We start from the raw sequence: 17356 nt of genomic DNA, 5'->3' as shown, positions 1-17356 counted from the left end.
CTGGGTGGCAACTTTCAGGGATCTATGTACATGGACACCTAGATCCCTCTGCTCATCCACACTTTCAAGAACTTTACCATTAGCCAAATATTCCACATTCCTGTTATTCCTTCCAAAGTGAATCACCTCACACTTCTCTACATTAAACTCCATTTGCCACCTCTCAGCCCAGCTCTGCAGCTTATCTATATCCCTCTGTAACCTGCTACATCCTTCCACACTATCGACAACACCACTGACTTTAGTATCGTCTGCAAATTTACTCACCCACCCTTCTGCGCCTTCCTCTCGGTCATTGATAAAAATGACAAACAGCAACGGCCCCAGAACAGATCCTTGTGGTACTCCACTTGTGACTGTACTCCATTCTGAACATTTCCCATCAACCACCACCCTCTGTCTTCTTTCAGCTAGCCAATTTCTGATCCACATCTCTAAATCACCCTCAATCCCCAGCCTCCGTATTTTTTGCAATAGCCTACCGTGGGGAACCTTATCAAACGCTTTGCTGAAATCCATATACACCACATCAACTGCTCTACCCTCGTCTACCTGTTCAGTCACCTTCTCAAAGAACTCAATAAGGTTTGTGAGGCATGACCTACCCTTCACAAAGCCATGCTGACTATCCCTGATCATATTATTCCTATCTAGATGATTATAAATCTTGTCTCTTATAATCCCCTCCAAGACTTTACCCACTACAGACGTGAGGCTCACCGGTCTATAGTTGCCGGGGTTGTCTCTGCTCCCCTTTTTGAACAAAGGGACCACATTTGCTGTCCTCCAGTCCTCTGGCACTATTCCTGTAGCCAATGATGACATAAAAATCAAAGCCAAAGGTCCAGCAATCTCTTCCCTGGCCTCCCAGAGAATCCTAGGATAAATCCCATCAGGTCCCAGGGACTTATCTATTTTCAGCCTGTCCAGAATTGCCAACACCTCTTCCCTACGTACCTCAATGCCATCTATTCTATTAGCCTGGGGCTCAGCATTCTCCTCCACAACATTATCTTTTCCCTGAGTGAATACTGACGAAAAATATTCATTTAGTATCTCGCCTATCTCTTCAGACGCCACACACAATTTCCCATCCCTGTCCTTGACTGGTCCTACTCTTTCCCTAGGCTTTCGCTTATTCCTGACATACCTATAGAAAGCTTTTGGGTTTTCCTTGATCCTTCCTGCCAAATACTTCTCATGTCCCCTCCTTGCTCGTCTTAGCTCTCTTTAGATCCTTCCTCGCTACCTTGTAACTATCCATCGCCCCAACCGAAACTTCACACTTCATCTTCACATAGGCCTCCTTCTTCCTCTTAACAAGAGATTCCACTTCCTTGGTAAACCACGGTTCCCTCGCTCGACGCCTTCCTCCCTGTCTGACCGGTACATACTTATCAAGAACACGCAGTAGCTGATCCTTGAACAAGCCCCACTTATCCAGTGTGCCCAACACTTGCAGCCTACTTCTCCACCTTATCCCCCCCAAGTCACGTCTAATGGCATCATAATTGCCCTTCCCCCAGCTATAACTCTTGCCCTGAGGTGTATACTTATCCCTTTCCATCATTAACGTAAACGTCACCGAATTGTGGTCACTGCCCCCAAAGTGCTCTCCTACCTCCAAATCCAACACCTGGCCTGGTTCATTACCCAAAACCAAATCCAACGTGGCCTCGCCTCTTGTTGGCCTGTCAACATATTGTTTCAGGAAACCCTCCTGCACACACTGTACAAAAAACGACCCATCTATTGTACTCGAACTATATCTTTTCCAGTCAATATTTGGAAAGTTAAAGTCTCCCATAATAACTACCCTGTTACTTTCGCTCATATCCAGAATCATCTTCGCCATCCTTTCCTCTACATCCCTAGAACTATTAGGAGGCCTATAAAAAACTCCCAACAGGGTGACCTCTCCTTTCCTGTTTCTAACTTCAGCCCATACTACCTCGGAAGAAGAGTCCCCATCTAGCATCCTCTCCGCCACCGTAATACTGCTCTTGACTAGCAGCGCCACACCTCCCCCTCTTTTGCCTCCTTCTCTGAGCTTACTAAAACACCTAAACCCCGGAACCTGCAACATCCATTCCTGTCCCTGCTCTATCCATGTCTCCGAAATGGCCACAACATCGAAGTCCCAGGTACCAACCCATGCTGCCAGTTCCCCTACCTTGTTTCGTATACTCCTGGCATTGAAGTAGACACACTTCTCACCTACCTGAACACTGGCCCCCTCCTGCGACGTCAAATCTGTGCTCCTGACCTCTATACTCTCATTCTCCCTTACCCTAAAACTACAATCCAGGTTCCCATGCCCCTGCTGCATTAGTTTAAACCCCCCCAAAGAGCACTAACAAATCTCCCCCCCAGGATATTTGTGCCCCTCAGGTTCAGATGTAGACCATCCTGTCTGTAGAGGTCCCACCTTCCCCAGAAAGAGCCCCAGTTATCCAGAAATCTGAATCCCTCCCGCCTGCACCATCCCTGTAGCCACGTGTTTAAATGCTCTCTCTCCCTATTCCTCATCTCACTATCACGTGGCACGGGCAACAACCCAGAGATAACAACTCTGTTTGTTCTAGTTCTGAGCTTCCATCCTAGCTCCCTGAAAGCCTGCCTGACATCCTTGTCCCCTTTCCTACCTATGTCGTTAGTGCCAAGGTGGACCACGACTTGGGGCTGCTCCCCCTCCCCCCTAAGGACCCGGAAAACACGATCCGAGACATCACGTACCCTTGCACCTGGGAGGCAACATACCAAACGTGAGTCTCTCACGCTCCCACAAAATCTCCTATCTGTGCCCCTGACTATAGAGTCCCCAATTACTAATGCTCTGCTCCTCTCCCCCCTTCCCTTCTGAGCAACAGGGACAGACTCCGTGCCAGAGGCCCATACCCCATGGCTTTCCCCTGGTAAGTCGTCCCCCCCACAAGTATCCAAAGCGGTATACTTGTTTCTCAGGGGAACGACCGCAGGGGATCCCTGCACTGACTGCTTTTTCCCAGTCCCTCTTACAGTTACCCACCTATCTCCAATCTTTGGTGTAACTAATTCCCTGAAGCTTCTATCTATGACCCCTTCTGCCTCCCGAATGATCCGAAGTTCTTCCAACTCCAGCTCCAGTTCCCTAACTCGGTCTTGGAGGAGCTGGAGATGGCAGCACTTCCTGCAGGTAAAATCAGCAGGGACACTAACTGCATCCCTCACCTCAAACATCCTGCAGGAGGAACATTGCACTCCCTTCCCTGCCATTCCTCTAACTTTCTACCAAGATCTGGCTAACAACTAAATTAAATTTTTATAAAAAATAATAATAATATAATAAAATATGGTACTTACCTCAGACCAATGGGTTTTATTATTAGGTTAGAGGAGGAGGGCAGGTGGGAGACACTACACGTGTAGTGTCTCGGGTTTCCTCTCCACCAGAATTTATTGGTGAGGGTCTTCCAAGACGTCCGCGGAGAGGTTGAGTAGACTGGGACTGTACTCGTTGGAATTTAGAAGGATGCGGGGGCGTCTTATAGAAACAACTAAAATTATGAAGGGAATAGATAGGATGGATGCGGGGAGGTTGTTTCCACTGGAGGGTGAAAGCAGATCTAGGGGGCATAGCCTCAAAATAAGGGGAAGTAGATTTAGGACTGAGTTTAGGAGGAACTTCTTCACCCAAAGGGTTGCAAATCTATGGAATTCCCTGCCCAATGACGCAGTTGGGGCTCCTTCATTAAATGTATTCAAGATAAAGATAGATAGTTTTTTGAAGAATAAAGGGATTAAGGGTTATGGTGTTCGGACGCAAAGTGGAGCTGAGTCCACAAAAGGTCAGCTATGATCTCATTCAATGGCGGAGCAGGCTTGAAGGGCCAGATGGCCTACTCCTGCTCCTGGTTCTTATGTTCTTACATCACTTTTACTATAAACATTAAATCAAGGTACCTGACTGACCTAATGTTTACTGTTATTACCCATCCATGTTTCTTTTCATACGTTAGCATATTTTGTAATTCATGTTTAATATTGATCCAAACTTTATCTTTCTGAAATGAAAAATTCCCTTGAATGAGGAAAAAATTTAAAAGGTGCCCTCCCATTCCACAAGGTTGGACGCGCCTATATTAAAAGATATGAGATCATTTATCTTTATTGACTGGTTTTTCTGTGTCCGTGAATAGAGTGACTCCATTGAAGTTAAATGGGTAGCATAGTGGTTAGCACTATGGCTTCACAGCTCCAGGGTCCCAGGTTCGATTTCCGCTACTGTCTGTGGAGAGTCTGCACGTTCTCCCCGTGTCTGCGTGGGTTTCCTCCGGGTGCTCCGGTTTCCTCCCACAGTCCAAAGATGTGCAGGTTAGGTAGATTGGCCCTGCTAAATTGCCCTTAGGTTAGATGGGGTTGCTGGGTTACAGGGATAGGATGGAGCTGTTGCTTAAGTAGGGTGCTCTTTCCAAGAGCCAGTGTAGACCCGATGGGCTGAATGGCCTCCTTCTGCACTGTAAATTCTATCTATGATATCTCAAACTTTTGACACTTCGCTAATCTTAAATCATGGGCAGATTCTCCACCACCCATGTTGCTAGCGGAGTTCTTGATGTGGCAGAGAATCTTGTGTTGTACACAAAATGGGATTATGGCCTGTTGTGAAGATCTGGTCCCCCATTGGCGGCAGCATCGAGATTCATACGCATGTCAGCAGGAGGATGCAAATGGGTCATTTCATCACATTTGCGCCTTATTAACAGGCTGGACACCGGATTTACCAAGCCGCTGTGATGCTCCCGCCCTCTGAGCCAGGATTCACACGGGCGTGGATTGGTGCAGGTATTTGCCAGCGTGGCCCGGACGGGGTGGACCTCACGATGGGCCAAGGGGTTAAGTATTTAATGTAAGTACCCCCAAAATCCATCAGAGGACACCCTCCCCCCCCACAATGCTAACCCCACCTTCCATCAGAGACCAACATCAGAACCCCACCAGACCCCCATATCAGAGATTCCCCCCCCCCCCACAGCCCCCATCAATCACCCTGCCTTGAAGCTAAATAGCAGTCCAGGCAGAAACAGAAAAATCACTGCTTTTTTGCTCACCTCTCCCACCTGCTGCCTCAGACAGAGATGTAGAAAGCAGCAGCTGTTACTTCATGGCAAGCCAAAACCACATCACAAGGCTTTAAACCCCTCAGATCCTTTCTGCAATGCTTCTATTCACTTTCAAAGGGAAGAAAATAATTTCCAGACGGCCAGGTGTCTGGGTTGTTTATTTCCATTTCCCTTCACGCTTGAATGCATCTCAAGTACCCTGCTTTGAACATAAGCATCTATTTTATAAGCATCTAGCTGTGATTGACAGCTCCTGACCACAGCAAATGCAGTTAAATGCTTTCTGCTAAGAAAAAGGGGAAATAAAACCATTAACCCCTGGAAGCTGGTGGGGAGGTCTGATGGGAGTCTCCGGTGCTAGGGGTGAGGTTTGATGGGGGTCTCTGGTGGGAGAGGTCTGATGGGGGTCTTTGGAAGGGAGGTCTCATAGGGGGATTGTGGGGGGTGGGTCAGTTCATTCTCATGTGGGGGGGGTGACCCAGCAGTTCTCGTGGTGAAAGGGGGAGGATGCCCTGACTTGTCTGCAGGGGCTGGGGGGTTGCAAAATTTGCAATGTGCGGGGGGCGGGGAGGAATAGCGGACCAGCAGCCAGACCTCGCAATCAGGCCGCCCGTTCAAAATGATGGCCCAGTGACGGCATTTGGAACAAGATCCCTTGCACTCCCCACCATGCATAAATTTGCAAGGCAATGGAGAGGGAATCACTCTGGGCGCCACTCCTAGCACAAACCAGAAGCGATTAAGTTCCGGCAGGAGAACATAGTTTCCCAAATGAAGAATCCAGCCTTATATTTCTTGTTTTCGATTTAAATAGATAACTGCACCTATGCCTAAATACCAAAGTCCTTTATTTTTATTTTTTTCCTGTTGACTTTAATGGTTATGCTTTGTCCAATGAAAAATATTTTACTTAACTCAACAGCACTACACATATTCTGTTGTCACGTAACGCTGGATTGACCCTGCTCCTGATGAAATGGAAATGTTGTAAATTCTTTATTTTTTCCTACATACAAGTCAACATTTTTATTTAAAGCAAAATAGAAAGCTTTAAATTAAACTGCTTTATTTGAACCAAAGCAAAATAGCCAACATAAGCACTGGAAAGTCCTGGCAAACGCTTAGTCGTGATATTCGCTCACAAGTGGCGATAGGAGTTAAACTGAGGGACGATCTGGGGAAACAGGATGAGAAGGAAACTGATACTAGGTGGAGAAAGATGACCACAATAAAATTAAGCTTTTGCCACAGTCTGTGACGATGGCAAGTAAGGTACCAAAATAACTTGTTTATCCAGGCAACAAAGTTTTTTTTTGGTTACAAAGCTTGATTTCCGATAGTATAAACATGTTGGTCTTTAGAAAATGAACTTACATTTCAAACCTGGGACATCTGCCTCAACAATCAAAATGTAAAGTAGATTATAGCGTATTGGCAAAAAACACTTTAACCAAATCATATTCATGCAAATCAAACTGGATTCCATTTACAATCTTTTTAAAAATTTTGATGTGTTTTCTTTCTTCCCCGTTTCTTTGCTGCATCTACTGACAAAGTAACTTCCTGTCCCTTCTAGATGGTATCTGTAGATAATGTGGCTTACATCTTTCTGAGGTCTAACATTTCCTTAGAAAACAGCACTTAGTCATAGTTCAAACACCCTTATAAACCACAGTTTATTAGCCAGAGTTGTCTTTGCAATATGAATCAACTATTTAATGCAGTAATGACCAAATGAACAAGTTAAGCAATCTAAGAATCTATGTTTTTTTTGACAAAATATTCTTCTTCACTTGTTATTCTCTGTAGCTGAAAAACTGCAAACCAGAGACCAACTGAGGAAAATCTCATGGTGAATTCCTTTGTAAGATAACTGACCTTGCACCAAACACATGCCTTTCTTGCTTTTTCTGTGTCCTGGAATTACACCCTAGAGTGACCTTTAGTCCTTAACCCCACAACTAATGATCCCTATGTTGTATTTGTCTGAAAAGCCTTTATTCAAGTCTATGAAATGGTATTGGAATGTGGCATTCTTCTGTTCTAATATCTCTTGTACAGGCATGGCTTGGTGCTGTATTTAACTTGTTCCGATTTCTCTTTTTATATCTGGGTGAATAGTTAGAAAAGGAAGGACTTATGGCACATCATCAAGGACTTGGAGTGAACTTAAAGAATCCACTTGCTATGAGCTGACCTTAATTTGTTGCCACTCTGTCAATGCCCAAAAATCATCAATGATACCACTTGGTCTTCAGACCAGAATTTGGTCCCTACTTCCGATGGCTAGAGACTGGAACTGAATGCTGTGAGCATCTGGAAAAATATGACACCAGTGGGTACACAATATAATCTGGTACAAGACGTTATGAGGGGACAATTGCCAACATTCCTCTTTTATTTGACCTGGAAATCCTGTTGTCACTTGGTTCCCAGCACTCATTTCTGCAACATGGTGCTGCCCTAACTGGGGCCTTTGACTAGAGCTAAGGAGAATCAAGTTAATTGCTGATCTTGCAGTCAACAGAGGTGGTGTTTTTCTTGGTGGATTTGAAGCTAATGTATCATAATTGCAGGGGTTTCTTCACAATTAGTGTGAACACTAAAGAATTGGTACAAACAAACATACGAGTTAGGAGCAGGAGTCGGTAACTCAGCCTCGAGTCTGCTCTGCCATTCAGTAAGATCATGGCTGACCTGATTGTAACTTCAACTCCACATTCCTGCCAACCCACCGATAACCTTTCACCTCCTTGCTTATCAAGAATCTATCTGCCTTAAAAATATTCAAAGCCTTTGGGGTGTATTCTCCACTGGTGGGATTCTCCGTTCTGCCGGCAGATCGCCCCCGCCCACTGGTTTCCCGGCTGCGTAGAGTGGCTCAATAGGAAATTCTATTGGCCGCTCACTGGAACAGAGACTCCCGTTGTCAGTGATAGCTCGCTGCCAATAAATACTCGGACTTGGAGGAGGAAAATTCCACTACTTCTACTGCCTTTTGGGGAAGAGAGTTCCCGAGACTCTCAACCCTCAGAGAGAAAAAGTTTCTCCTCAACTCTGTCTTTAATAAGCAGCCCCTTATTTTTAACAGTGACCCCTGGTTGTAGATTCTCTGACACACCTTGATACAGATAACCTTTCTCTGAATTAGTGGTAGCAGTTCTAAAGTAATCAGATATATCTTTGATCTGGAGTTCAAACAGGAGGTTTTGAAGGACATTAGAGGGTGGTAGGGGCAGAGAATGAACTAAGGTTTTCAGCAAGGAAGGAAGGAAACTGTATTTGCCTAGCAAAGCTCTCCTGAAGGAATTCCACCAACTGCTCCGTTGACCACTGGGCCGGCAATCCCAGTCCCTGAGCCTCCGTCATGTTTTCCTATGCTGCAGACTCCACTCCCTTCTTTGCCCAACGATCTCTCCTTTGCAGACCACTTCTGGTCCACGAATCCATAAACTGGTGGGGGATTCTTCACCGATCAAATCCCCCATAAGTCGGGGAAGAATACGCGACCACTCACTCCATGCCGCCACCGGAACGAAGGAAGGAAACTGAACAAATTAAATATGTCTCACTGAAATTGGGGTGCTAAACCCTGACACATACATAGTGTTCATGCGCAATGTCTTATGAAATCTAAAACATTCAATTATTCTTTTGTGCCACACAAATGGTTTAGGTATGAGATTAACTTTGTTGTTTTTATAACATCCAATATGAAAAGACCACAGAATGCCTTGAACTTTATTTCATGAACCAATTTCATGACATTGTATGGTTCCAAATCCAGAAAAAGAAGGGGAACGTATTTCTCCGCACCAGAGACCTTGTACTCCCTGGCTGACACGTTTTTAAAATTTAAAATGATGTCATCTTCGTTTGGCATTCCGAGGAGGAAGAATAATTTTACTGCCATGAACCATGGCTGAGGTCCTCTGATTGCTTCTCCAGCATGTTCTGTTGTGAAAAAAGTTCTGATTTTGTGCTAATTTTAAAATTGTGTTTCAATTTTAAACTGTGGTTCTAATTTTAAATCTTTGTTTCTTTTTAACTCCAGAATGAACGAGCGTATTCCTTCTGTGGGACCATAGAGTACATGGCTCCAGAAATTGTTCAAGGAGGAGATGCAGGACACGATAAGGTATATGCCCATTGCCAAAGTTTGCATTCTATCACAAATAATTTGTCGGAATCTGTAGTGAGTGGGGGTAGTCACTCATTGTCATACTCTTCAATACTTACTGTAAGTCTGTGCTTGTGTAGGATTTTGTCACATTCATAGCATTGTAAATCTCGTGACCTCTACTCTCTCTCTCTCCCCCCTCTGCCCCCAGTCACACACTATCCTAGAATCCTAGGATCCCTACAGTGCAGAAGGAGGCCATTCGGCCTATCGAGTCTGCACCGACCCTTTGAACGAGCATTCTACCCTTGCCCACTCTCCCCCTAACCCCAGAGCCTAACCCGCACATCCCTCGGCACTAAGGCGCAATTTATCATGGCCAATCCACCTAACCTGCACATCCTGACTTGGAAAAATCTGTATCTCACCATACCTTCCCTATCGCAGATTAAAATCCTGGAACTCCCTTCCTAACAGCACTATGGCTGTTCAAACATCAAACTTCAGAAAAGTGGCACCCAACCAACATTTCAAGGACAGTTAGCGATGGGCAATAAATGCTGGCCTTGCCAATGAAGTATACACCACCTGTACTAATAAAAAAAAGGCTTAGAAGTTAATTCTTTACAGTCTTTAAATAAAAAATGCATTCACCACAAAATTGGTTCAGAAGATTTTTTAATTGAATGTTTTCAATTAAAGAACAAGAAATCTGTTCCATAAACAATCATTGTTGACAATCAGAAAGGTAAACAAAAGAACTGCAGCTGCTGCTAATCACGGGTCTTGCCTAAATGAGTACTTTATCGTGGAAATGTTTATTAATATTGTAAATGAGACTTGTTTGAAGTGAATCTTTGAGAAGTTACTCTCCTACGACTGTTTGAAAACCTCTTGGTTTAAAAAAAAGACAAAGAAACTCATAAATCCTCACAAGGAAGGGAGACATCTCTTGGTACCTGTTCATGAATCTACTGATGCAAGCTGGCCAAACTAGTTCAATAAGAAACCATGACGAACAACTGTTTACATTGGAAGTTGCGATTATAGATGTTTACATTGACTGTTCTGATGTTAAATATTTAAAACGTGACTCAAATTTTGACCACACGAGCTAGGATTTGAGGACAAGGAATTCATGATTGTACATGCACATCCGTAAGGTGGACTGTTTCTAGGCTAATAATGGATTATATGTTATTATTGAGAGTTCTATATGCAACTCGCTGTTCAATTGGTCACTTGTAAGTTAGCTCTGTAAGTGATCTGAAACCTGTATTTACCTGTTGCCTGTTAGATATTGTGCATTATTTTAATTGCTGAAATTTTTACCTGCTTGCAGTTTTCCCTTATGTGCCATGTTCTTGTCTCCTCCATATCCATAAGCGTTTTCTCTTCCTCCACCAGCATTCCAATTAGGAGAGTAGATTAATCCACTTACAGATATTTTAATGTTCCTTCCCCAATGATTTAAGTATGGGGAGATCATCACCTTCAAATGAGCTTGTTAAGATTAGAAAACTAACCTCTTCCCTTTCCCCACTATTCAGGAGAAAATTTTAATGTGAATAACTTGACATAAATTTAATTCTCCAGAGCTTAGACTTTCAGCTTTATATTTTTAACATTGGAGCTGTGCTGTAGTGCGTTACACATCAGAGATATATCATGGTAAAGTGAATATCATTAAGCAAAGTTGCTTTTAGTTAATAACAAGTTGAAAACATTTTTAGTGTTCAACAAAGAACCAAATTAAAGGCTATAGCCAAGAATTTCCTCTGTCCATATACTTTTGCTTTTCTTTCTCAATGGCATACAAGTGAATGCAGGAGCAGATGAGACTGTATGATGTACAGTTTTTTTGTAAGTTAACACTAGCCCTCTTCTTTGTTCAGGCTGTAGATTGGTGGAGCCTTGGAGTCTTGATGTATGAACTGAAAACTGGAGCGTCACCTTTTACTGTTGATGGAGAAAGGAATTCACAAACTGAAATTTCAAAGTAAGGAATGCAATTACTGTTGCTATATGAAGTTCACCAGATAATTACAGGCTAAGGACATTTGAGCCATCTCAATTGGACCATAAAATCAGTGGCATGGACCAGTTGCACCAAATGGCCTGTGTCTGTGCTGTTAGTTTGATGTAATCCTCAAGTTCCCCCATTGAAGCATCCAGTAGTTCCCAATATGATTCCACAGTTTTCACCTCTAATTATTCCTAACTGGAAATCGATTCTGTGTACGTCAATCTTTGTACGAAGAGGAATTTCCTGAACATAAAATTACCATTTACCAGTTTTGAATTTGTGTCCCCTTTTCTACTCCAGTATTTCATTCAAAGTACTAAGCAGGTTTATTTTTTCCTCAATAGAAAAAAAATATGTATCATTCAGATCACCAGTCCAAAACCTCTTTTTCAAGGTTGAAAATCTCCAGTTTCTCAAGAGTTCCAATTTCTTTCAGCTTTATTCTTAGTTATTGAAACTTAACCTTTGGAATATATGTCATCGGGCTGGATTCTCCGGCCGCTTCCGCCCGGTGACTGGAGAATCCCACCCAAAGTCAATGGAGTTCTCCATTGTACATGGCTCGCCCGTGGCATTCATGCGGCGGCCAGGCGGGAGAATCCAGCCCATCTATTTCTCTTTTCCATGTGTAGTACTTAATGCCTCTTCTTTCCTTGGATTGTCACCTTGCCGTGGTGGAGAGTCTTGAATGTTCCATTAATCCCAAGAGCAATGCCATCGGGAGTCTTCAGCTCCTGTCAACGATATGGTCGGAGAGGAGGAACCAGGCAGTGCATAATCCAAAACTATTCCTCAACGGCAGATCAGGCAGAAGATACTCGTATTGTTTCAACGGCTGTGATGGTGGATGAAGGCTGCAGTACTGGGAGATTCTCATTTGTCGAGGTTCCCTTGCCACTGTAACTGGACCTACCCTCTATCAAGGATAGTGTGTCTGCTGATGTGCAACGGCATACTCACGTTAAAAGATGTCACAGAAAACACAGTGCAGGCGACGTTCTTTGACCCATCGAGTCTGCACTGACACATGAAAAACACCTGACCTACCCACCGAATAACATTTGCCAGCACTTGGACTATAGCCTTGAATGTTATGATGAGCCAAGTGCCTATCCAGGTACTTTTTAAAGGATGTGAGGCAACCCACCTCTACCACCCTCCCAGGCAGTGCATTCCAGACTGTCACCACCCTCTGGGTAAAAAAGTATTTCCTCACATTCCCCCCTCAACCTCTTGTCCTTGACCTTGTGGCCCCTCATGACTGAACCTTCAACTGAGGAGTACAGCTGCTCCCTATTCACCATGTCATAATCTTGTATACCTCGATCAGATCGCTCTTCAGTCTACTCTGCTCCAACAAAAACAACCCAAGCCTATCCAACCTCCCTTCATAACGTAAATGTTCCACCGCAGGCAACATGAAATGAATGAAAATCGCTTATTGTCACAAGTAGGCTTCAAATGAAGTTACTGTGAAAAGCCCCTAGTCACCACATTCCGGCGCCTGTTCAGGGAGGCTGGTACGGGAGCTGAACCGTGCTGCTGGCCTGCCTTGGTCTGTTTTAAAAGCCAGCTCTTTAGCCCTGTGCTAAACCAGCCCCTTACATCCTGATGAATCTCCTCTGCACCCCCTCCAGTGCAATCACATCCTTCGTATAATGTGGCAACCAGAATTGCATACAGTACTCCAGTTGTAAGGGTGACAAGGTGGCGCAGTGGTTAGTACTGCTGCCTCACAGCGTCGAGGACCCGGGTTCGATCTCGGCCCCGGGTCACTGTCCATGTGGAGTTTGCACATTCTCCCCTTGTCTGCGTGGGTCTCACCCCCACAACCCAAAGATGTGTAGGGTAGATGGATTGGCCATGCTAAATTGCACCTTAATTGGAAAAAAGACATTGGGAACTCTAAAATTATTTTTTTTAAATACTCCAGCTGTGGAGTACTCCAACATGACCTCCCTGCTATTGTAATCTATGCCTCGAAAGGCAAGCACCCCATATGCCTTTTTCATCACCCTATTAACCTGTCCAGCTGCCTTCAGAAATCTATGGACAAAAATGCCAAGGTCACTTTGTTCCTTGGAACTTCCCAGTGTCATACCATTCATTGAATACTTCCTTGTCAAATTTCTCCTTACCAAATATCACCTCACACTTTTCCATCTGTCACATATCTGCCCATCCTGTCTATATCTTCCTGTAACCCAAGACACTCAACCTCACTGTTAACCACCCAACCAATCTTTGTGTCATCCTCAAACTTACTGATCCTACCCTGCACCAGGCGTCTATCCAATGAAAGCAGTACCATCCCCACACAGATGAGTCCTGTGGAGATTGGCGAGAGGTGGCGGGGCAAGACCGTGAGATCTGGAAGTCCCTAGCTTCGGACTGGCACATAGGCAGTGGAGTTTGATTCAGTCGTCTCGTCTTGGAATAGGAACAGGAAAGCTTTTTGTTACTTCATGACCGAGCAGCCTGTTGCTAGCTTTTGGTTGGTTCAATTGGCTCTGTTTTATAACCTTTGCTCTCGAGTCGCCAGGTATCTTTATGATACCGCCACGAGGTTCAAGTTCAAGTAATGATCAATAACTCAACACACCAATTAGTAAGATTCAAATCAAAGCACATTTATCATACACAGTAATCGCTACTCATGCACAAATTCTACGTCTAAGCTACTTCTACAACTAAAAGGCCTGTACTTAACTTCGGACTGGCCCACCAGGTATGGGGAACAAATGGCCTTTCGTTCGGAATCTGCAACTGCGGGATTCAAAGCCGCTATGGACTGGTAGCTAGGAGCGCTTATCTCGTAGCGAGCGTTGACTTGAGACTTACTTCAGGGATGCGGCAGCTTGGACCGTTCACTCTCAGGGGTTGCTTTGCTTTGCTGAGTGACCCGGTCAAGGAGAACGATTTGAACTTAGGGCTTAACTTTTATAGTCCCCAGGGGCTTCCCGCCTTTCTGGGCGGACCCTGTACCTGGTTCTAGGTGATTGGACTTTGTTCCAATCGCTTGGTTCGATTTCTCCAATACTGGAGTGGTTCCCTGATCGATGGGCGGTCTTGAGGTGTCCGTTAACCTTTTTTGTGTTGGCTGCTGCTGGCACCGGGGAGTCTGGCTTAGCTTTGTTCATCTCAAATGTTGCGATTGTTCCCGGGGATTGCTTATTAGTATGTAGATGGCTGCTACATTATTATGCAGATGGCTGCTGGTATCGATGCTGTCTGGGCTTTTTCAGAGTTTAATACACAGTAACTTACCTGCTGGTTTCTGCCTGTGTTGGCTGAATTTCCCTTCAGCCTTTGCTGTTCTCCATTTTAAATCGGGACTTGGCCAACTCAGGTGGCTACATTCCCTCCTTGTGATCCTAACGGGAAGCGTGAAGGATCACATAACTGCGTTGTTTTCATTCCCTGACCCGGCGAGCATTCTTCTATGGCCTCTACACTGACCATAACTATGCAAAAAGATTTTAACTGACAATTCTGAGGGGCGCTATGTCAAACAGGGACATGCATTACAAAACAAGAAAATCGGAACCTCTATCCTTAATAAACTACACTCATTTAAATATTTCATCACACTAACTTCCGAAACCATACAAACAAAATCATAGCAGTATTATACACATTTTTCTGGCTTGGCGGTCAAGCTCAGGATTGTACAATTGCTCTTGAACATTTCTTTATTTGCAACAAATCGCAAACGAATGCTCTTTATTATAGATCGCGGGGGTCGGGGGTCTGGTCATATCCGAAAATAGGGGATCTGATCCTATATACCGGGGTGCGAGCGCGGTAGGCTCTCCTCCATTTTCTCATGCAAATAGTCCGCACGATGCAGCAGAGTATCGCCAATTCCAATAGGGATTCTATCAAGTAGGACAGGGAGTACCAGGTTATAAACCTGTCACACCAAGATGGTGTGGTGTCACTTGTGACTGGGCTCTGGATACTGTGGGGACGTGAATCATTAACGGCTGGGGGGGGGGGGGGTTGAGGTCAGGGGGTTTGCGTTCGTGCGCAACCAAATGTCCATTAGGGCGATGAGCCACGCGGAGGATGTCCTCATGGTTCTTCTTCTTTCAATTCTCTTCTCTTCTCTTGGAGCTTCTGGAGTTCTGTGTGATCAAGCATAGTGTCTGTTACTATCTTGGTTTAATATCTCGTATGATAGCCTGTCTGTCCGTTAGTGCCAATTACTCCCTTTATAATTGGTCACTGTGTGTGACTCCCTCATTTTCTTTTTTCAAAAACCGAATTTCAGGACAAGACACACTTACAAATAATGAACCAGTGCGAGCCGTCTCGCAGACTGTGCGGTTTACCATCCAAATGTTTGAGGATGTAAATAGCAGAGGGTTGGCAACCTAAGGGTTACCTGAAAATGAAACAAAACTTTTTGAACAAAACTTGCCGAAATGAGGTGCCTATGGGCCGCGACGGTTAAGAGTTGGATGGAGTCCCCGGGTAGGACGGCGACCAATGCCGTCTGTGCCCTACCCGAGCGTAGCTGACCTGAAGGGGGTTCCGAGGCAGGGCGGGTTCCAATGCCGTTTCTCCACTACCTGAGCAACCAACAAGAACGGGCAAGAAATGTAGTCATCATGGGGGGTTGCCGTATTGGTTCTACCTTCGAACCAGAAGGGCAGTTACGAATGGGGGTCTGTGTATCTGTTGACAGACGAGTTCCTCTGAACTGGCGTCTGGGACATTACCAAGTCTCTGCGGGCAAGTTCTCAGAGGTTTCGGCCGAAAGGGCGTGGGGCTGTGGGAAAAAAAATTCCGGCCTGACATACAACATTTAACAGTACAAGTACAAACAACATCAAACATGCTGCAGGTTCCATCAGAATACAGGACGTCGTAAATCACATTTGGACTGGGGTGTAACTAGCATATGGAGGGAGTGCAGCGTGACCGAAGAAGAGAGGAAGGAGGAGCGAAACAAAAATGAAGTGGCCTTGCTGAGGTAACACTGCCATGAGAAGTGGTGGGTAAGCGCTCACAGTTTGCATAGGGCAGCTGGGACCTTGTAACTGCTGTGGGTGGTGTTCTCTTGCCTATCTGGGGGCTAGTCTAGCTGGTGGGGGTCTCCTGCAATCTCAGGCGAAGTGTCCTGACTGCCCACAGTTGTAACATGACCCCTGGGGCACATAAGGTGGAGCAGGCTCTCTGGTGCATTGTTCCCTTGGGTATGGTTCCCTGGGTGGGGGGGGGGGGGGGGGGGGTCGGGGCTGTTGGTGTCTTTGCTGGTGCGGGGGGCATTTGTGGGCTGATTCCGTTGCTGTTTCAGGGGGGCTTGACATTCTTGTGCGTAATGTCCTAATTGTCCGCAATTGTAACATTCCGGTGGTTTCTGTGGGGGCTGTTCCTTCGTTTACCCATGCGGGGTTCTGGTGCGTTTTAACTGGATGCATGTCTGCCTGTTCTTCCTCGGGTTTCCTAACTGCGGGTTTGTTTTGTACAGACTGCTCCCAGGTGCGGGACAATCTTTTTACGACCCATTTCACGTTATGAACCTCCTCTGAGGGATCATAATTCGCACAAGCTTTTTGTCCTGTTTCTGTGGCATGGGAGATAAGGGTGCGGGTCCATTTGGCCATGTTGTCTGGGGACAAATGGGCGCGGTCTAGGTCTCCAAAAACTGCTGTAAAATGGATCCACAGACATCCAGCAAACGCTGTGGGGAGCTCGGTTTTCTTTTGCCTGCATTTGTTGAGGCCATCTACGGGGTCACCCCTGAAATGAAATGAAAATTATACCCGATCGCGTCCAGGATCGCGGTATGCATTTCTGCAAGGATGCCTCCTCCTACATTCTGTGGGTCGGGTAGGGCTGCTACGACCAAAGGGTCCAAACTCAAAACTGTGAGCTTTACATGCCCTCGCTCATCCATCCGTACATGGTCGCCTGCTGCTTTACTCTGGCAAAGAAATGGTGGGGGTCTGAGGTGAGGAGGAACGGTGTGATTTTCTCGCACCCGTCCCGTAATTGGGTCACTGTTAACGGGGTGGTATACAAAAATTCTGTGTCGTCCCATGTGGCTGAGTGGTGGGTGGTGACTGGGTTCATTGGAGCCTCAACTATCTGCTCTGTGGG

General features: G+C 45.3%; 1 protein-coding gene across 2 annotated transcripts in view; it reads left to right on the top strand.

Moving 5' to 3' along the window:
• LOC140405517 (ribosomal protein S6 kinase alpha-5) overlaps window positions 1–17356 on the top strand; it is a 365875-nt gene that overhangs the window by 215474 nt on the left and 133045 nt on the right. For both annotated transcript variants that reach the window (XM_072494073.1, XM_072494063.1), the window contains 2 exons: window positions 9157–9240; window positions 11118–11221. In XM_072494073.1, the coding sequence (XP_072350174.1) occupies window positions 9157–9240; window positions 11118–11221 (188 nt within the window). The remainder of the gene's footprint in view (window positions 1–9156; window positions 9241–11117; window positions 11222–17356) is intronic.

The sequence above is a fragment of the Scyliorhinus torazame genome, chromosome 2 (genome assembly GCF_047496885.1).
Source record: "Scyliorhinus torazame isolate Kashiwa2021f chromosome 2, sScyTor2.1, whole genome shotgun sequence".
In the NCBI taxonomy this organism is placed as follows: domain Eukaryota; kingdom Metazoa; phylum Chordata; class Chondrichthyes; order Carcharhiniformes; family Scyliorhinidae; genus Scyliorhinus; species Scyliorhinus torazame.
This window is presented reverse-complemented; position numbering and strand designations above follow the sequence as displayed.